The sequence below is a fragment of the Schistocerca nitens genome, chromosome 1 (genome assembly GCF_023898315.1).
Source record: "Schistocerca nitens isolate TAMUIC-IGC-003100 chromosome 1, iqSchNite1.1, whole genome shotgun sequence".
NCBI lineage: Eukaryota > Metazoa > Arthropoda > Insecta > Orthoptera > Acrididae > Schistocerca > Schistocerca nitens.
Window position 1 is genome coordinate 438,777,687 of NC_064614.1, and position 22,157 is coordinate 438,799,843.

At 39.4% G+C, this 22,157-nt stretch overlaps 2 protein-coding genes across 8 annotated transcripts in view; one reads left to right on the forward strand and one right to left on the reverse strand.

Moving 5' to 3' along the window:
- The window catches only part of LOC126251438 (motile sperm domain-containing protein 1-like), a 69,240-nt gene extending 58,514 nt beyond the window's left edge, over nt 1-10,726 (reverse strand). Inside the window, exons 1-4 of one of the 3 annotated variants that reach the window (XM_049951866.1) lie at nt 10,563-10,694; nt 10,324-10,480; nt 10,069-10,236; nt 2,066-2,229 (exon numbers count right to left, since the gene is read on the reverse strand). In XM_049951866.1, the coding sequence (XP_049807823.1) occupies nt 2,066-2,229; nt 10,069-10,201 (297 nt within the window). In that variant the 5' untranslated portion in view covers nt 10,202-10,236; nt 10,324-10,480; nt 10,563-10,694. Of the gene's footprint in view, nt 1-2,065; nt 2,230-10,068; nt 10,237-10,323; nt 10,481-10,562 lie in introns of all 3 variants that reach the window. The other 2 variants (XM_049951874.1, XM_049951882.1) reach the window with 2 other exon arrangements.
- A 227-nt stretch (nt 10,727-10,953) lies between these two features.
- LOC126251460 (Parkinson disease protein 7 homolog) overlaps nt 10,954-22,157 on the forward strand; it is a 220,846-nt gene continuing 209,642 nt past the window's right edge. For all 5 annotated transcript variants that reach the window (XM_049951911.1, XM_049951922.1, XM_049951903.1 and 2 more), the window contains exon 1: nt 10,954-11,173. In XM_049951911.1, the coding sequence (XP_049807868.1) occupies nt 11,012-11,173 (162 nt within the window). In that variant the 5' untranslated portion in view covers nt 10,954-11,011. The remainder of the gene's footprint in view (nt 11,174-22,157) is intronic.

A 22,157-nucleotide genomic window follows, 5' to 3' on the forward strand; every position in this document is an offset into this window, starting at 1 on the left:
CCAAACACATGTAATCTCTATTTGATGATATATTCTTGCAGAAAATATACTGTGGGGATGGGTGTGGGGGTGGGGCAACACACAGTAAGATACCTGTGGTTAATAGTGGCTGAGGCGTACTCGATTTAGTTTAGAATCAGGATTCAGACATCCTGCTGTGAAAGAAATTAAAACAAGAGTGCCCCACAAAATGCTGAAGAGTGCAAAGAAAAGTAGAGTTAGCTTCTTTCATCAGAATATTAGAGTACTCAGTAATAAAGTAGAAGAGCTTCCTCTTTGTTTCAAAATGTTGAGAGTTATGAAAAGAAATACATCCTGTATGTGCCTGAATACCACATAACTACAGGGCTGGAGAAGTGAAATACAAAAGATGAAACTCTAAACCATAGAAAATCCAGGATGGAATGTAACAGTATTATGAAAAGGATAGTTGCTACTCACCATACAATGGAGATGCCGAGTCGCAGATAGGCACAACAAAAAGACTCAGAACAGAAAGTGAGCTTTCGACCAACAAGGCCTTGGTCTCTCTCTCTCTCTCTCTCTCTCTCTCTCTCTCTCTCTCTCCCCCCCCCCCCACCCCCCTCCCTCCCTCTCCCACACGACCAGGTCTCTGATTGCTGTGACCACACTGTCAGTGGGTGCTTGCAATGTGGCTTTAGCAACCAGAGACCTAGTCGTGTGTGTGTGTGTGTGTGTGTGTGTGTCACCAATGACGGCCTTGTTGGCCAAAATCTCATTTTCTGACAACCTTTTTGATGTCCCTGTCTGCAACTCAGCATGTCCGCTATACAGTGAGTAGCAACTATCCTTCTCATAATAAAGATGAAACTCTAGTGCCTTACTCAAGCAGAACTAATACGGGAAAAGGAAGAATTGTTACATATATTACGATAGAACGCAAGTTCATAAACATCAAAAGAAATAGATTTTGTGGAAACTGGGACACAGAAGCATCCACATGTGAATTAATATCGAAAAATCGTTTAGTTACATCCTTAGTAATTGCATATATATCTCCACTGAGAAACTTTGAACAGTTTATGAAGCAACGGATTCCTTACTATGCTACGGTGTCACACAGCAAGAAGCAGTTGGTAGTCTGTGGTGTTTTAAATGTATATACTCTAAAGGATTCTGAAATGAAAAATGATCTGGAAATGTTGTTTAGATCCCACAGCTTGATCTCAGTAATTAACTTGCAAACCTCAAAGGGTACAGAAGGGAATACATTTCAGTAGCTGTAAGATTTGTAATGGCCTCATTTTACACTATGGAGGAGTTCAAAGCCACAATGCAAGTAGCCATGTACCTATAAAACTCTGATACATTCCCAGCTCCTTAGCTGTACGCATGTTTGTTTATTATATATCTAAAAACAAAGATGATGTGACTTACCAAACGAAAGTGCTGGCAGGTCGATAGACACACAAACAAACACAAACATACACACAAAATTCTAGCTTTCGCAACCAATGGTTGCTTCATCAGGAAAGAGGGAAGGAGAGGGACAGATGAAAGGATGTGGGTTTTAAGGGAGAGGGTAAGGAGTCATTCCAATCCCGGGAGCGGAAAGACTTACCTTAGTCTTTCCGCTCCCGGGATTGGAATGACTCCTTACCCTCTCCCTTAAAACCCACATCCTTTCGTCTTTCCCTCTCCTTCCCTCTTTCCTGATGAAGCAACCATTGGTTGCGAAAGCTAGAATTTTGTATGTATGTTTGTGTGTCTATCGACCTGTCAGCGCTTTTCTTTGGTAAGTCACATCATCTTTGTTTTTAGATATATTTTTCCCACGTGGAATGTTTCCCTCTATTATATGTTTATTTATTATTGTAAACATATTTAAATATGTTTTATTTTTCTTTAATAGAACCAAAGTTGTAGATGCTTTAATTAAAACTGATTAGTAATACGCATGTAGTACCATAGAAAGCAAACATAACGAACTTGGAAAGCTGATATGTTCTATATGCTACGATGTATTCACAAGAATCGCCAGAACTCAATATAAATAAACATACAAACAAATTTATTGAGATCAAAAGAGCAACAACAAAATTACCTGTTTAGTTGTATGATTTTGCATCTGTATCCTAAATTTATCTGTGATGTTGCAATTCGCCAATGTAACTGCATTATGTCTAACGACGATATCAATACAACAGCGAGGTCTAATAGAACCCTCAGGATCTACAACTGTGTACTTGTTTGGAGCAGTGCACAACACTGAAAAAAAAATGAAGTATGTTATCTCAGATATGATGACCATTAAAATAATAGTACTGAAAAATAATGATGGGTTACACAAATATGTTAACTGTTTTGATAATAATTGACGGCTGAAAATTTAAAATGGTGGTAAACAAGCCTTATAACATGTTTATTTTCCCTAAAAACTGGAATCAAATATTAGTTTGCAGTTTTAGGAAAGTTAGCTGTCATCATATTACTCATGTGGTTACTGGCACAGAATACAATCAATTCATTTGTTCATCTGTTCCGGAGATTCAGTCATCTGTACATTGTGCTGTGTAGAGCCCATCAAAAAGTCAACACTTCAAAGAAAGAGGAAGAGCCAAGGTATACAATAATGTGAAGCAGCTGAACTAATAATTAACAATTGTAAAATTGCTACAAACTACTTGCGTTTACTCAAGCTAAGCGAAAAGTAGCAAAATTAAGAGGAAACTCGTTACTTTAGAAAAGCTGTTGCTTTCTCTGTCATGCACTACATGATGACACATATTTATGTAGTGTTTGAAGCTATAATTCCCTCATGAGAAAAAGAAGACTGTCATTCCTTCTGCCTCTGTGAGTTTCTAAATAGATCAGAACAGCATATCTGAAAAAATAAGTTAGCACAAAACACATAAACTTGAAACTATAGTTATAAATAACATTTCTTTTTTGTCCATGAAGAAAAAAAATATTCCTCAGGCTACAAAGGGATGACAAAATATAAAACATTAATGTCATTATAGAACTTTTAACATTTGATATATTAGATCAACCCGAAGGAAAACACTTTTAGTCAAAGAATGACGAAAATATCTGTTGTTATGGGCAGTACAGAGTCAGTAACAAGTTTCATCATTTGGACTGTCATGCCACGGATGTGACCATCATGATGCTGTAAACAGAACCTGGATTCATCAGAAAAAATGATGTTTTGTCATTCGTGCACTCAGGTTCGTCACTGAGTGCACCATCGCAGGCGCTCCTGTCTGTGATGCAGCATCAATGGTAACCGCAGCCATGGTCTCCAAGCTGATAGTCCATGCCGCTGCAAACGTCGTCGAACTGTTCGTGCAGATGGTTGTTGTCTAGCAAACGTCCCCATCTGTTGACTCAGGGACAGAGACGTGGCTGCACGATCCGTTACAGCCATGCGGATAAGGTGCCTGTCATCTCGATTGTTAGTGATATGAGGCCATTGGGATCCAGCATGGCGTTCCGTATTACCCTCCTGAACCTACCAATTCCATATTCTGCCAACATTCATTGGATCTCGACCAACGCAAGCAGCAATGTCGCGATACGACAAACCGCAGTCGCGATAGGCTACAATCCGACCTTTATCAAAGTCGGAAACGGGATGGTACGCATTTCTCTTCCTTACACAAGGCATCACAACAATGTTTCACCAGGCAACGGCGGTCAACTGCTGTTTGTGTACGAGAAATTGATTGGAAACTTTCCTCATGTCAGCACGTTGTAAATGTCGTCACCGGCGCCAACTTTGTGTGAATGCTCTGAAAAGCTAATCATTTGCATATCACAGCATCTTCTTCCTGTCGGTTAAATTTCATGTCTGTAGCACGTCATCTTCGGGGTGCAGCAATTGCAATGCCCAGTAGTGTATATTATTTACATATATTGTACAACACATATGAAAACTGCAAAGAAGGTCCACTAGGTAACATTTATCAGAATCCCTATTACTGTAAAACATCTTTTACTGTGATGTCCCCCGCTTTCCTGTATGGCCATTGCACAATTTTAGTGAAAAATTGTGCACGTTTTTCGAAATGGCCACGCCTCTTTACACATGCGGGAAAAACGAGCACTTAAATTTTTCTGTGTGAGCCCAGATTTCTCTTATTTTATTGTGATGATAATTTCTTCCTATGTAGGTAAGCGCCAACAGAATGTTTTTGCAATCGGAGGAGAAAACTGGCGATTGAAATTTCACGAGAAGATTCCATCACAACGAAAATCGTCTTTGTTTTAATGATTGACACTCCAATTCACGTATCATGTCTGCGACACTATCTCCCCAATTCTACAATAATACAAAATAAGCTGTCCTTCTTTGTACTTTTTCGATGTCATCCATCAGTCCCACCTGATGCAGATCCCATACTGCACAGCAATACTCCAGAATAGTGTGGACAAGCACAGTGTAAGCAGGCTCTTTGGCAGACCTGTTGCACGTTCTAAGTGTTCTGCCAATGAATCACAGTCTTTGGTTTACTCTACCCACAATATTATCTATGTGATCGTTTCAATTTAGGTTATATGTAATAGTAATCCCTAAGTATATAGTTGAATTTACAGCCTTCAGATTTGTATGACTTATCGCTTAATCGAAATTTAGTTGATTTCTTTTAGGACTCATTTGAATAACTTCACACTTTTCCTTATTCAGGGTCAACTGCCACTTTTGGCACCATAGAGATAACTTATCTAAATCATTTTGCAAGTCGTTTTGATCATTTGATGAGTTTAAAAGATGATAAATGACAGCATCATCTGCAAACACTCTAAGATGGCTACTCAGATTGTCTCCTATGTTGTTAATATAGATCAGGAACAATAGAGGGCCTATAACACTTACTTGGAGAATGCCGGATATTACTTCTGTTTTACTCAATGATTTTCCATCTATTACTACGAACTGTGACCTTTCTGACAGGAAATAACGAATCCACTCACACCACTGAGGCAATACTCCGTAGGCACGAAGTTTGGTTAGAAGACGCTTGTGAGGAACAGTGTCGAAAGCCTTCTGGAAATCTAAAAATATGGAATCAATTTGACATCCCCTGTCAATAGCACTTATTACTTCAAGAGTATAAAGAGCTAGTTGTGTTTCACAAGAACGATATTTTCTGAAACTTCCTGTGTGCGGGACCGAGTCTTGAACTTGGGACCTTTGTCTTTCGCGGGCAAGTGCTCTACCATCTGAGCTACCCAAGCACGATTGCGCCCTGTCCTCACAGCTTTACTTCTGCCAGTACCTCGTCTTCTACCTACGGGGCACGAGTCGTGCTAGAGGTAGCCCAGATGGTAGAGCACTTGCCCGCGAAAGGCAAAGGTCCCAAGTTTGTGTCTCAGTCTGGTACCCAGTTTTAATCTGCCAGGTTGTTTCATATCAGCACACACTCCGCTGCAGAGTGAAAATCTCATTCTGGATATTTTCTGAATCCGTGCCGACTACGTCAATGAATCGTTTTCTTCGAGGTCCTTCATAATGTTCGAATACAGTGTATGTTCCAAAACCCTACTGCAAATCGATGTTAGTGATATAGGCCTGTAATTCAGCGGATTACTCCTACTTCCCTTTTTGGGTATTGGTGTGACTAGAGCAATTTTCCAGTCTTTAGGTATGAATCTTTCTGTGAGTGAGTGGTTGTATATAATTGCTATAAATATAGAGCTATTTTATCAGTATACTTCGAGAGGAACCTGACTGGTATACAATCTGGACCGCAGGCCTTGCCTTTATTATGTGATTTGAGCTGCTTTGTTACACCAAGGATATCTACTTCTATGTTTCTCATCTAGGCAGTTGACCATTGATTGGAATTCAGGAAAATTTACTTCGCCTTCTTTGGTGAAAGAGTTTCGGAAAACCGTGTTTAGTAACTCGGTTTTAGTGGCACTGTCAGCAGTGGCTTCACTGTTGTTATCGCGCAGTGAAGGAATTGATTGCGTCTTGCCACTGGTGCGCTTTATGTATGACCAGAATCTCTTTGGGTTTTCTGCCCTATTTCGAGACAGAATTTCATTGTGGAAATTATTAAAAGCATCTCACATTGAAGTACGCGCTATATTTCGAACTTCTGTAAAACTTTACCAAGCTTGGGAATTTTGTGTTCTTTTAAATTTGGCTTGCTGTTTTCATTGCTTCTGCAACAATGATCTGACCCGCTTTGTGTACCATGGGGGTTCAGTATCATCACTTATTAATTTATGTGGTATACATCTCAATTGCTGTTAATACTATTTCTTTGAAAACATTCCATAACTTTTCTACACTTACATGATCAGTCTCTTAAAATGGCGTTAAAAGCATTTTTATCAGCTTTTTTAAATAGATATACTTTGTGTTTCTTTTTGATGGTTGTAAGTGTTACGGTATTCAGCCTTGTGGTCGCTAATCCATGTATTTGTCACGACACTCACTATTTGTCCAGGATTATTTGTTGCTAAAATGTCAAGTATGCTTTCGCAACCACTTACACTTCGAGTGGACTCATGAACTAATTGTTCAAAATAATTTTCTGAGAAAGCATTCAGTACAATTTTGGATGATGTTTTATGCTTGCCGCCGGCTTTAAACGAATAATTTTTCCAGCATATTGAGGGTAGATTGAAGTCACCAGCAACTGTAATTGTATGAGCGGGGTACTAATTTGAAATGAGACTCAAGTTTTCTTTGATCTGTTCAGCAACTATGTCTTCCGAGTCGGGGGTCAGTAAAACTGATCCAATTAATAGTTTAGTCCAATTGTCAGGTATAACCTCTACGCATACTATTTCACATGAACTATCTACTTCAATTTCGCTACAAGGCAAACTACCTCTGACAGCAATAAATACTCGACCACCAACTGTATTTAATCTATCCTTTCTGAACACTGTTAGATCATTTGAAAAAATTTCGGCTGAACTTATTTCCGGCTTTAGCCAGCTCTCTGTATCTGCAACTATTTGAGCTTCAATGCTTTCTATTAGGGCTTGGAGCTCTGGTTCTTTCCCAACACAGCTATGACAATTTACAACTACAATACCAATCATTTCTACAACTACCTTACTGTGTTTTACCTGCCCACTTTTAGACAGATGCCCCTTCTGTGGTTCCCTGAGACCCTCTAACCTAAAAAACCGCCCAGTCTCTTCCACACAGCCCCCACTACCCATGTAGCTGCCTCCTGTGTGTCGTGGACTCCTGACCTGTTAAGCGGAACCCGGAAACCCGCCACCCGATGGCGCAAGTCAAGGAATCTGCAGCCTACACCGTCACAGAACCACCTGATTCAGACCCTCTACTCAGCTCTGCACCAAAGGACCACAGTCGGTTCTATCGACGATGTTGCAAATGGTGAGCTCTACCTTAATGTTGGAAGCAAGACTGGCAGTCTTTACCACTTCCACAAGCCACCGGAAACCAGACAGGATCTGCTCTGATCCAAAGCCACACACATCATTGTTACCGACATGAGCCACCACCCTGTACTCTTCATGGCATCCGGTAGCACCCTTTCCATATCCGGAATGACTCCCCCAGAATGCACACTGGCTTCCTTCCCCTCCTTGGCAGCCATGTTCCTAAGGGGCCCCATTACGCGCCTAACGTTGGAGCTCCCAACTACCAGCAAACCCACCCTCTGTAATGACCAAACCTTGTGGGCCAAGAAGCTTCCTCTGGAACAGGGTGGACGAGTGCATCCGGCTCAGAGACATTGTCAGCCACAGATAACGCCCGAAACCTGTTTGTCAAACGAACTGGGGAGGCCCTACGATTGGCCCCTCGAAAAGTTTTTCACTGCCTGCCAGACTTTGGAATGATCTCCTACTCGACCAAGGGTGAGGGGTGAACCTCAGTGCAAGCAGTACCCAGGTAGGTCACAACAGTGGACTGATCAGAGGACACGTGGGACGTGCTCGACGTCCCTTGCATCCCCACGTCTGATTCCCCACAGTGACGCCCCCTGGCAGCAGCCTCAAGCTGTGTGACGGAAGCCAATGCAGCCAGAAGCTGTGAGCAAAGGGCCGCCAGCTCAGCTCGGATCTGTACACAACAATCACAGTTCCTATCCATTACTGCAGTCGCTCTTGTTTGAAGCTTGTAAAAACATACAACAAGCGAACGGTGCACTCGCCTTATTAGTAGCAGGAACTAGCGGTGCGCTCTCGCTGACAGTCTAATATTGTGGTTCCTCCTTTTTAAGCATCACATGAAATGTCAAAGTGACATATCAAAACAAGTGACTGCACGGTAGAAAATTATTTAAAATTACCCATAACAGAGGAAATGCAATTGAACTTGAAGGGATTCCTACTCGATTCTACTTAAGAGTACGGAAAAGAACTTCTTTCTTTTCTAGCAGTAGTGTACCATAGATCACTGAAGGAACAAACTGTTCAAGTGATTGGAAAAATACGCAACTAATCCCACTTTCCAAGAAAGATAGTCAAAAAGATGAACACAACTAGAGATCAATATCATAGACATCAGTCTGTTGTAGAATTATGAAACACATTTTATGCTTACATATTAGGGCATTCTGGAAACTGAAAACCTTCTGAAAGAGACATATTTCTCACAATCCTAACATCCCTCTAAAAAGCAGTATCCGTTCACCAATATAATTTACAAAATTTCCTATTTCAGCTATGGTCTGAAGTGTTGACAGGCTATAACAAGGGAATGACAACCAACTAACAGTCCACACGATTAACCGAGCAGTACTGACCACACAGTGACTGAAATGCTGCTGAGCACAACTACTTGACTTCAAGGGTTGCTTCATGACAATTGCCATCTGGATCTTGCCCTCAATAACTATTTCTCTGAATTGCATAAATGGCAATTGTCCTTATAACACATACTTTAATAACAGAAGCATTCTGAACTCAATCTCCAATAGTCACCATCCGACACCCGCTCTTGTCCCCATGGCTTCAAACTTGACTTGTTCTATACTTGCATCTTCCTCTGTTCTAACTCTCTCTCTTAGTCTACTCCTCCACATCAGTGTGTAGCACATGCAAGTCCCACACATGCACCAGAATGGGATCAATCGTAGCCGTATTCCTATCAAGTGCACTTGTTGCTATTCCCTCCTTGCCGTTAGTCACACTTCCTTCAAACCTTTACACTTACTTCCCAACTTCTTTTTCATTTCCACTTACTTCCCAACTTCTTTTTCAGCTAACTCATTTCACCCTATCAATCCCTCACATCAGTAGAGATGTGGCACGGTACAACATATTCTGCCAGAACACTGTAGCTGTGTGGGTGTATGTGTGTGCTATATGCATTTATCATGAATATGCCATTTAGCTTTTCTTATTGAACATTTGATGAATTTTCAACATACTTTTCGAATAATGGTGTAATTTGGTGTCGTTAAGGAATTACAGGAGCTTTTTTCCCATTATGTTTGTTATAAGACTTACTTTCCTCAACAATTATTTTAACCACACAAATCCTCCACTTTTTCACTTGAGTTACTGCATCAAAACAATGAAGAAACACATTACAGAAGCTACAAAATGTGTTATTTACATCAGTTTTACTGGAGTGTGTCTTGTATTTTTCCAACACTAGCATAAAATTGAGTTGTCTTGATAGATATTGTGATCACTGCTGAAAAATCTTATTTTGGGGTCTCTTTCTGTTAATACTATAGTTAAATTTGTTAAACTACAGTTTTGCATTCACAAGTTGAAGAGTTGACTCTTAGTATGTACCCGAAACTACTGACTATATTCAACATGTCAATGCTATGGTTTGAATAGTTGAATTGCACAACAGTTATATCTCCACAGAAATCAGGTCATTTCTAGAACAATTAATGTTACTAAGCAGTCTCACAAACTTTAGAATCAATATACCAGTTTCTTTACTTGAACATTTTAATACTTGAACATTTTAAATTAAAAATCTAACAACTATATTAAACAATGTTTAAAATAATTGTCTTTAACATTTCGTTTATTCACTGCAGTAAAATTTTACGTAATCTTCTGCAAAACAGCTGTTTCCCCATCTTATGAGGTTTTTATGAGAAAAGAACATTTTATAGAACAATAGTGACCACTAACTTTGCTTACCTCTGAATCTAATTGGGAATTCGTAAGGATTGTATAAAGTTAATACTTGTTTGTGTGACGCTTGGTCTTCAAGATAAAATATGATTGGTGTTGGATATACGAAGACAGGCACTTGAATCGGTCCAGGATGCATTCCAACCACATTTATTCTTGATCACAATCACGTCACTGAAACAGAATACCGAAAGCTGTATGGAATGCACTTGGCAATAATTCTATTTTCTACCTGTCTTGTCAATGACTGTAGGAACATACGATAGTGACAACGCCGATAACAATTCTTATGCCTTGTCTTCCCATGAAAAACACGATCCCTTCTCATTCACACGTGACGTCGAGTCGAAGAGGTGTACGAAATCTATCAACAACTAATTTTATCGTAACAGGTACATCTCAAGAACATATCGCAACTCTGAAATATAAGCAAGGATTACAACAAAGTCTCATCAACCTGGCTAAACTTATCAAACAGCTGATTTTGTCACTTTACTTACTGTAAGCTAGAAATAAAACAAAAATACATACAAAACTACACAACCACGTATGTTAATTGTTCCGTAACTAAAACGACATACAACGTACACAAGAGAACACTTGCAGTCCAAACCTTTAATTTAAGAATCTCATGCAAACAATAACAACCTTGACTCAATTCATATCTTTCCGGAAAAACAACACAAAGAGCGAAATCATGCTGACAAATTTATAATGATTTGCAGCTACAATCTGTAACAATAATTCATATGCGATGAATATTATAAGAATCATCATGTTTTGAAGATAGCCAATGGAAGACAAAATTACTAAAAGTTTTAACTGATTTTCTGCCGCAATGAACAAAATTCCGCAATCATGCATGTGTAATTCGAAGGTTGGCAAGGAGCAGACGACATTGACAAAGGTCAGTGCCGTCAACGGCGCTTGTATTGTGTGTGTAAATGGCATGATACTGCGACGCTCAACAGCTTGTATATTTGCCTTACAGAAAGCGTTTCTCACGAGTGAAACAGTGGCAATGGCTAAGAAATCTGCTATCGTTTTGTTAGCAGAGGGAGCAGAAGAAATGGAATTTGTGATATCCGTTGATGTCTTGCGTCGTGCCGGCGTAAGTTGCTTCCACAGACGATATGTATTTATTTTTCATTTATTTATTTGTTCATTCGTAGACAGCAAATGTAACATGGATGTTTTCCAAATGTACATGCAAATTTCATGTAAATTCAATTTTAGGAAACTGAAAAGTGTATGAATTTCATCAGTTGCTTCCACAGACGATTTGTATTTAATTTTTCATTTATTTATTTGTTCATTCGTAGACAGCAAATGTAACATGGATGTTTTCCGAATGTACATGCAAATTTCATGTAACTTCAGTTTTAGGAAAATGAAAAGTGTATGAATTTCATCTACTATCAAAAACAGGCGATTTTTATTAGAAAACGAGTACTCACATGTTTTTTATCTAAAAAGTCTGTAATAGGGGTAAAAGTAAAATTGCATTTTCTGTGCAGTTCGGTGGGTTAAGTAGAATGCACGTCTCCAGTCATGTCCAGTCTGTCAACATACTTCAAAAGACCGTTTTGTGACAAGAAAGATGGTCAGCACAGAACATTTGCTGCGAAGTTGGCACATATCGCAGTGATGTCATTCAAACATTCAACCTCTATCATGAGACACAAAACCTTAAAGATGTCTCATACTTTCGAACATTGTCAATACAAACAGATAATGACTGATAACTATAAATAAAGGTAACCTGAGAGAAATGCGATAGATCTGTGCACTGCCTATAAGGCAACAGAGATGTATGTGTCAGCCCAGACAGTATGCAACCACACGTTCAGTGTGCCCTGTAGTCATCTAACAGTGCAAATCCTCTCCCTCAAAAGTATAGTGGTGCACAAAAAAACACCTGGAATAGAACCTAGGTCAACAACATCAGGTTCTTTTCACCAATGAGAAAAAGTTTTATCTAATGCCTATGCCTAGGTTATGAAGGCCTGTTTAACAAAGAGGTTGATCAGTTGTGTTTAGTGCCAATATCATACAGATTTGGACACCTTATCACCGTCAAAGGTAATCAGAGGGCTGTACAGTGTTGGGACAGCCTATTGTGCAGTCCTACAGTGTACATTTCAGTGTCAGGTTCGTATTTCAAGATAATGCCCAAGCACACTGTGCCTACCTCATGAACAACTCCATTCAGAAAGCAGAAATCAGTGGAGTGGAATAATCTGTGCCTTCTGCTGACATGAACCTGATTGTGTATGCTGGAGACTAGTTGATACTTGCTGTGTGTAAACACAGGTATACTATTCATATATTGGATGACAACAAGAGGGTCACCACTGCAGAAAAAGACAGACTGAAGCAGGAATGTGTTGATCACTTTGTGCTCTAAGAAGCATTGAAACATATTGAAATGCATGAGAGTAAAGCAACATGGTATTGAATGTTCGTCAGCAGCAGGCTCTGATTTCACAGTTGTGTGCTTCTGAGAAGATTATTGTTACTTTGATTAGGGTGTTGTTTTGTTTTTATTTCACTGCGAAGATTTATTTATATACTTATATTTCATTTTATGATGTTAAAGATGTAAACATATTAACATTTTAAAAGGATAACAAACCCAGTAGTTTTGTGTTTGGTTTAATATAGTCTCTAAACATATTCAGCTGAACGCTATGGGGCCTACATAATCACTTCACGGTACAGACATTGCCTGAGTATAATCTTTGTACAGTTCTTAAACTTCCTGGCAGATTAAAACTGTGTGCCGGATTGAGACTCGAACTCGGGACCTTTGCCTTTCGCGGGCAAGTGCTCTATCATCTGAGCTACCCAAACACGACTCACGCCCGTCCTCACAGCTTTACTTCTGCCAGTATCTCGTCTCCTGTACAGTTCTGCTTTTATTTTAATTTATTTTCTGATGTAGGTTGACAGTGTGTTGTAAAGTTTAACCCAATTATGGCTCATGTGCCTTTGAGTATGTGTTGTTTTGTTGTTTTTGCTTGATGTGTATGGAGGGCTGCGCTCTGTTGGATGTTGCACAGCTACAAGAGTCATCATTTGTTTGAAAATTGTGTGTTCATCCTAATACCTGCGTGTATTTTAGGTTACCATTACTGTTCTTGTTTCTGAATAATGGTTCCAATGTGTCTGTGGAAGCCAATGGATTATTATTTGGATAACACTGTGTTTTAATACAAAATAATTTTTTTAAATGGCAGGTGGTGGCACATCAAAATGTTATTCTACATGTGGCAAGGGACTGGAAATTGTCAGAGTATGCCAACCTTGCAATTTCCACAGTGTAAATGTTTGAAATAATTCTTACAGCAAAATAGTCTGAACTGAATATCTAAATAGGTTTCAATGCAGCATCTTTATAATTTAGGTTTCTACCAGCATGAATCCCTAGTAGTTTTGTAGGTTCTATTCGAAGGCTTTGTCACCTAACACTACATTTATCTTATCATTTGTATATAATTTCCCAAATTACATGTAATTTGTTGTATTCAAATTTAGTAGCTCAGTCTTTTAGCATCAACCAAAGGGTGCACATACTTGAGGACTTGCTCAGTAGTTGTAAGCTATACCAGAATTCCTTTAGAGTACATACCAACACAGTAGTGTGATTTGCAAATAACTTTACTTTGCCTCCATTGTCAGTGGTTTGTACCACGTTTGTGTATATGAGAACTGGTGTAGGACCTAGAACACTTCCTTGTGTCCTCTTATTTTGACTTCCTTTGTTTCTGATAATAAACTGATTTTGTGACTGAAATGAGTTGACTTAAGTTATAAAATCTAGCTTCTATTTTGTTGAAATGGTTCAAACTAGATTTGCCAGTTCCTTGGATACCAGGCACTTCCAGGTTTTTTTTTTTTTTTAAAACAGTATGCAGTATGAATTACTTTCCAATACATGACATAATTAAGTTAATTTAACAACATAATCAAGTTAATATAACAACTTTTTTTTAAAAAATTTATAATTTTTTTTTTTGTTTTTTCTTTTTTTCGTAATTTATATCTAAAAGTTCCTCTATGGAGTAGAAGGAGCTGTCATTCAGAAATTCTTTTAATTTCTTCTTAAATACTTGTTGGTTATCTGTCAGACTTTTGATACTATTTTGTAAGTGACCAAAGACTTTAGTGGCACTATAATTCACCCCTTTCTGTGCCAAAGTTAGATTTAATCTTGAATAGTGAAGATCATCCTTTCTCCTAATATTGTAGTTATGCACACTGCTATTACTTTTGAATTGGGTTTGGTCGTTCATAACAAATTTCATAAGAGAGTATATATACTGAGAAGCTACTGTGAATATCCCTAGATCCTTAAATAAATGTCTGCAGGATGATCTTGGGTGGACTCCAGCTATTATTCTGATTACACGCTTTTGTGCAATAAATACTTTATTCCTCAGTGATGAATTACCCCAAAATATGATGCCATATGCAAGCAATGAGTGAAAATAGGTGTAGTAAGCTAATTTACTAAGATGTTTATCACCAAAATTTGCAATGACCCTTATTGCATAAGTAGCTGAACTCAAACGTTTCAGCAGATCATCAATGTGTTTCTTCGAATTTAAACTCTCATCAATGGACACACCTAAAAATTTTGAATATTCTACCTTAGCTATATGCTTCTGATTAAGGTCTTTATTTATTAATTGCATCATACCATTTACTGTACGGAACTGTATGTACTGTGTCTTATCAAAATTCAGTGAGAGTCCATTTACCACTTAGTAATTTTCTGAAAGACATTATTGACAATTTCATCAATTAATTCTGGTACAGGTCCCACACAGTTGAACCATATTCATTTGTAGCAGTGACCCTCGTATTACAAGCAGCTTTTGAACATTCCAGTTTTTTTCCTTAATATGAGTTTCATGCGTTAGCTGCATAATTTAAAAGTCTTCTATTTTCACATTAATATTTTTTCTGTGTGTGTGAGAATTATTTCCAGATCTTTACATCTCTTCCCTATTTCACAATTTCCCATATGGCTTCTTATTTGTTACCAGATTGTGTTATTAAGCTAACATTTCTCATAATTTTTGCCCAACTAATCAAATTTTGGTATTGCCTCCCATCATATAATTCATAAGATGGTGTTATAAACTGTGGGTGCTTTCATTTTATAACTTTGTCCTTTTAGTCATTGAAGAATTTTTGATGCCAGTTGTGATCCAGCAAGTGGGATTCACTCTACTGTGGGATATGATTCTTGGTATGCACAACCTGAAATTTTCCATGGAGTGTGAAGAAAGGGTGTATTGAGCATTGTTCATGCTTGGCTGTGACAGTACTCCTGCCCAGAACTTATTACTTAGGCTGTTGATAAAGGGTACAAATTTATCTGTAGAAAATGTTTGTTTACATGTTAAAAGCACTTGAAAAGATGTTAACCCCAAGAATTTGCTTATTATTTGTTATTCTTGGAGTTTCATATTTGTGGTGAAATAAGTTTAATTACATAGGTCAAGAACATCTTTCAGCAAACTTTCATTCGCAAGATTTATATTGAGGTCTCCAAAGACAGTTACAGTGGCTCTTTCAGGAGACAGAACATTATTATTTGTGGGGACTTCAATGTAGATTCTCTGAAAGAGGGTAATAGGAAAAATGACCTTGAAGTATTACTCGGTTCGGGTCGACAGAAGCATCCGATCCCACGTGTCGGCTTTGACCCGTGACGTACGGGTGTTGTCGTGTGTGACGTCATGACAGCGCGGAGTTTGGCTTGTGAGTGTGGCGTGTTTGTAGATGTCGTCTTGATGCGGTTTGTTGTGCTCTCTGTTGGTATGTTCAGGGTTTTCATTTGTGTGGTGTAATGGGCGCAGTTTGCTTTTGCTGATTATCCAGAATTGTTAGAGTGTCGCCTGTTTTTGTAGTGGAATTCGTTTCAGTGAGTTAACGATTTTGTGTGAAGGTTAATTTAGTGTTGTTCGCTGTAGATCATGTGGTAATTTTAATAAAATTAATCGGTTGTTGTTTTTGTTCAGGAATGGCTATTATGGATAAAAACAGTGCCCAGGTCAAGGGAAGTGTTCGATCCCAAAGTGTGGCTGTGTATGTTGATATTGGTATCGGAAGATGTTTTTGTGCTATATAGGCCAAGGGAAATGTTTGATCCTAATTTATGGGATCGGAAGCTGTTTGAGCTATATAGGAAGTGTCCGATTCCAGTTGATATTGTGTTTAGTGGTATTTGGGGAGTTTTGTGATGTCTGTTTTTTTCGTCGTTTTGTTTGGTTTTGTATGGGGGTGTGTGTCTAAATTTGTTTATATTTAGTTTGCCCCCACCCAAAAACACCTCATTTCCCGCGCTTGTCCTGTTATTGTCATTAGGCTTTTTGTGGAAAGTGTGTGTTTGTTTTTCGATGTATTTTCCTCATAATGTGTACGTACCGACTTTATATGCGCCATATTGGAATCGTGGTTTATGGTGGTTTCCGCCATATTTGTGACGGGCGGGATCGGACACTTCCATATTTCCCTAAGTTCTTTCAATTTGACACCCGTTATTGATTTTCCTACTCAGGTGGTAAAGTAGCAGCTCACTGATATGTAACTTCTTTATAGACAAATATAAATTTAACCAGATAAATGCTCAGCCTGTTGAGAATGGTCTTTCTGATCATGGTGCACAGCTAGTTACAATATATGACATAGCTCCATTCAGCAATACTAAACAGTCCTCCAAAGTAGTACGTTCAGTCAACGATTTAACAATTGCAAATTTCAGGGAAAGCCTACAGCAGTTAGACTGGGATGAGGTGTACCGTGAACCTGATGCCAATTTAAAATATAATTTATTTCATGACACTTTTGTAAATGCATTTGAAAACTGCTTCCTCAAGAAAATAGTTAAATATACTTGTAAGAAACCATGTAACAAACCATGGCTTACTAAAGGTATAAAAATATCTTGTAGCCGGAAAAGGGAAATGTATCTGATAGCAAGAAAGAGTAGTGACCCAGAAACTATCAAACATTATAAAAACTACTGTGCTATATTAAGAAAAGTTATTAAAAAATCCAGAAGTATGTGTATCATGTCTGAAATCAGGAACTCTGATAATAAAATTAAAACAATTTGGAATATTATTAAAAGAGAAACTGGTCAACCAAGAGCACAGGAAGACAGTATTACCATCAAACTGAATGAAAACTTTACGAACAAAAAGTCAGAAGTTGAAAATATTTTTAATAATCATTTTCTAAATGTTGTGGATATAGTAGGATCCAGGTGTTCATTAGAAGATGCTAAGCTGTTAATGGAAGAGGCCATACCTATGCAATTTGATACACTTGGAATCTCACCCACTTCTCCCTCTGAAATTAGGAAAATAATAAACTTGCTTAAAAGCAAAAACTCACATGGAATTGATGGCATTTCCAGCAAAATACTAAAAGCTTGTTCTCAACAGATAAGTAAGATTCTCAGCCACCTGTGTAATAGCTCTCTGGAACAGGGCATTTTCCCTGATAGACTGAAATATGCTATTGTTATACCTTTGCATAAAAAAGGGGATGGATCTGATGTCAACAATTACCGTCCAATCTCCCTTCTAACAGCTTTATCCAAAATTTTTGAGAAAGTAATGTATTCAAGAGTAGCTTCACATATCTGTAAAAATGAGGTACTAACAAAATGTCAGTTTGGTTTCCAGAAAGGTTTTTCAACAGAAAATGCCATATATGCTTTCACCAATCAAATTTTGAATGATCTGAATAACCGAACACAACTGATTGGGATTTTTTGTGATCTCTCAAAGGCTTTTGATTGTGTAAATCATGAAATTCTGCTAGAGAAGCTCAAGTATTGTGGCATGAGTGGGACAGTGCACAAATGGTTTAATTCATACCTAACTGGAAGAGTGCAGCAAAATGAAATAAGCAGTTCTCATAATATGCAAAGATCAGCACATTCCTCAAACTGGGGAACTATCAAGAATGGGGTTCCACAAGGGTCGGTCTTGGGTCCTTTGTTGTTCTTAATATACACTCCTAGAAATTGAAATAAGAACACCGTGAATTCATTGTCCCAGGAAGGGGAAACTTTATTGACACATTCCTGGGGTCAGATACATCACATGATCACACTGACAGAACCACAGGCACATAGACACAGGCAACAGAGCATGCACAATATCGGCACTAGTACAGTGTATATCCACCTTTCGCAGCAATGCAGGCTGCTATTCTCCCATGGAGACGATCGTAGAGATGCTGGATGTAGTCCTGTGGAACGGCTTGCCATGCCATTTCCACCTGGCGCCTCAGTTGGACCAGCGTTCGTGCTGGACGTGCAGACCGCGTGAGACGACGCTTCATCCAGTCCCAAACATGCTCAATGGGGGACAGATCCGGAGATCTTGCTGGCCAGGGTAGTTGACTTACACCTTCTAGAGCACGTTGGGTGGCACGGGATACATGCGGACGTGCATTGTCCTGTTGGAACAGCAAGGTCCCTTGCCGGTCTAGGAATGGTAGAACGATGGGTTCGATGACGGTTTGGATGTACCGTGCACTATTCAGTGTCCCCTCGACGATCACCAGTGGTGTACGGCCAGTGTAGGAGATCGCTCCCCACACCATGATGCCGGGTGTTGGCCCTGTGTGCCTCGGTCGTATGCAGTCCTGATTGTGGCACTCACCTGCACGGCGCCAAACACGCATACGACCATCATTGGCACCAAGGCAGAAGCGACTCTCATCGCTGAAGACGACACGTCTCCATTCGTCCCTCCATTCACGCCTGTCGCGACACCACTGGAGGCGGGCTGCACGATGTTGGGGCGTGAGCGGAAGACGGCCTAACGGTGTGCGGGACTGTAGCCCAGCTTCATGGAGACGGTTGCGAATGGTCCTCGCCGATACCCCAGGAGCAACAGTGTCCCTAATTTGCTGGGAAGTGGCGGTGCGGTCCCCTACGGCACTGCGTAGGATCCTACGGTCTTGGCGTGCATCCGTGCGTCGCTGCGGTCCGGTCCCCGGTCGACGGGCACGTGCACCTTCCGCCGACCACTGGTGACAACATCGATGTACTGTGGAGACCTCACGCCCCACGTGTCGAGCAATTCGGCGGTATGTCCACCCGGCCTCCCGCATGCCCACTATACGCCCTCGCTCAAAGTCCGTCAACTGCACATACGGTTCACGTCCACGCTGTCGCGGCATGCTACCAGTGTTAAAGACTGCGATGGAGCTCCATATGCCACGGCAAACTGGCTGACACTGACGGCGGCGGTGCACAAATGTTGCGCAGCTAGCGCCATTCGACGGCCAACACCGCGGTTCCTGGTGTGTCCGCTGTGCCGTGCGTGTGATCATTGCTTGTACAGCCCTCTCGCAGTGTCCGGAGCAAGTATGGTGGGTCTGACACACCGGTGTCAATGTGTTCTTTTTTCCATTTCCAGGAGTGTATATTAATGACTTGCCATTCTATATTCATGAAGAGGCAAAGTTAGTTCTCTTTGCTGATGGTACAAGTATAGTAATCACACCTGACAAACAAGAATTAACTGATGAAATTGTCAATAATGTCTTTCAGAAAATTACTAAGGGGTTCCTTGTAAATGGACTCTCACTGAATTTTGATAAGACACATTACATACAGTTCCGTACAGTAAATGGTATGACACCATTAATAAATATAGACCTTAATCAGAAGCATATAGCTAAGGTAGAATATTGCAAATTTTTAGGTGTGTCCATTGATGAGAGATTAAATTCGAAGAAACACATTGATGATCTGCTGAAACGTTTGAGTTCAGCTACTTATGCAATAAGGGTCATTGCAAATTTTGGTGATAAACATCTTAGTAAATGAGCTTACTACGCCTATTTTCACTCATTGCTTGCATATGGCATCATATTTTGGGGTAATTCATCACTGAGGAATAAAGAATTTATTGTACAAAAGCGTGTAATCAGAATAATAGCTGGAGTCCACCCAAGATCATCCTGCAGACATTTATTTAAGGATCTAGGGATATTCACAGTAGCTTCTCAGTATATACACTCTCTTATGAAATTTGTTATGAACAACCAAGCCCAATTCAAAAGTAATAGCAGTGTGCATAACTCCAATATTAGGAGAAAGGATGATCTTCACTATTTAAGATTAAATCTAACTTTGGCACAGAAAGGGGTGAATTATAGTGCCACTAAAGTCTTTGGTCACTTACCAAATAGTATCAAAAGTCTGACAGATAACCAACAAGTATTTAAGAAGAAATTAAAAGAACTTCTGAATGACAACTCCTTCTACTCCATAGAGGAATTTTTAGATATAAATTAAGAAAAAAAAAAAATTATAAAAAAGAAAAAAAAAGAAAATAAAAAGTTGTTATATTAACTTGATTATGTTGTTAAATTAACTTAATTATGTCGTATTGGGAAATTTGACTCGTTCCACATCATTACGAAATATCGTATTCATGATCCATGGATCTAGTATTAATCTAATCTATTTAACAGTGTTTCTAATTGATCAATGTATATTTCTGTATTCTCAGTAGGTGGTCTAAATATTGGGATGACTATAACTTTTCCTTGTATTTCATAGAACTGCACAGCTGGTACTTCAGAATATTTTTTCCAAACTCAAGGGATTTGCTTCTTGCCTTCTTTTATGTCTTATACTTGATTTGGTAGAGGTATACACATTCTCATTTTTTATATTCTTAATACAGTACTGACTTCTCCAAGTTATGAATGTTAATGTCACTTATTTCGAACTCCTACCAGAACTCCACAATACATGTGCAATAAATATTGATACCATTCATTGCAGCCTCAACTTCAGATTATTTATTTCTTAGAGGTTAGATGACATAGCTACCTTTAGAACTAATAAGACAATTTGAAGACATCTCCCTGCCCTTTACCCCCATCACACTGAATTACAAAATGAACTTTCCGCTGATTGGAGCTCCTTCAGCCTCCTTACATGATGTTTCTTCAGGCCCTGTATTGATTCATAATCAGATGATCCAACCTCTGAGTGTTAATCAAAAGATTTATCTATTCAGGATCTTCAACCATATTTTAAGGTTTTCGCTTTCCACTGGTAAGGCATTGTCATTGTTGCAGTGCTTAAACCAGGCAAAACCCTGTGTGTCTTGGCTGATACTGACCAGTTAGCCCTGCAAACATGCCCTGCAAACTGCTTTAAAGGACGGTAGCCCAATGATTATGCTACTTTCTCGAATCACGGGACCATCTGTTTAGGTTGGAAATAGCCATCCCCCAGACTTGTTCTAAGCACAGTCTCAGTGCAGTCCTCTTTTATCTACATAAAGTATATAACACATGCCATCACAGTTTGCTTATCCTCCATGACTTGGGGTTTTCAGGCTTGCTAACAGTTTTTTCATCACTTTTTATTCTGACAGTTGCTTTGTGCTAGAGGTGGCATATTACTCAACTCCCCATGGGTCCAAGAGAGTGGTCTCCCAAATGGCTTCATTGCCATCAGTGGTGTAGTGACGTCGATCAGATCAGTCACCCTCTCACTGTATGTCAATGACTGTTGCATTTGTTATAGCTCCCGACCTATAGCCTTGGCTGAACACAAGCTCCAAGGCACCAACTGAGGGTCCTCCATATAAACCCTCTTCCATAACTTCCCATTCTATCCTGTGAAAATATGAGTAATTCATTTCTGATGTCATACCGTGGTCCATTCAGTCCCGAATCTCTGCTTGGGTTTGGGCATGCATCACTTGAATGTTATTCCTCAGTCCTGATTTGTTGGACTCCTCTTTGACAACAAGCTGATGTGGCTGCCTTTTATGTGTCAGCTGAAGATTAGCAGCTTGCAAAAGGTTGAACACTCTCTACTTCCTTGCCCACCCCTGTTAGGGTGTGGATTGTGCTACTCAGGTCCGTATTGATTGTAACCTAGTCTTGTTCCCAATGAACTAGGGCTACTGGATTTATTGTATAGTGGCACTTTCACCTTTGTTTATAGGGCCTAGTGCATCATAATGGAGTTTGACTGGCTAGTGGCCCATGCTGGACTAGCCACATAGACAGCCCCTTGCTGAAACAGGGGT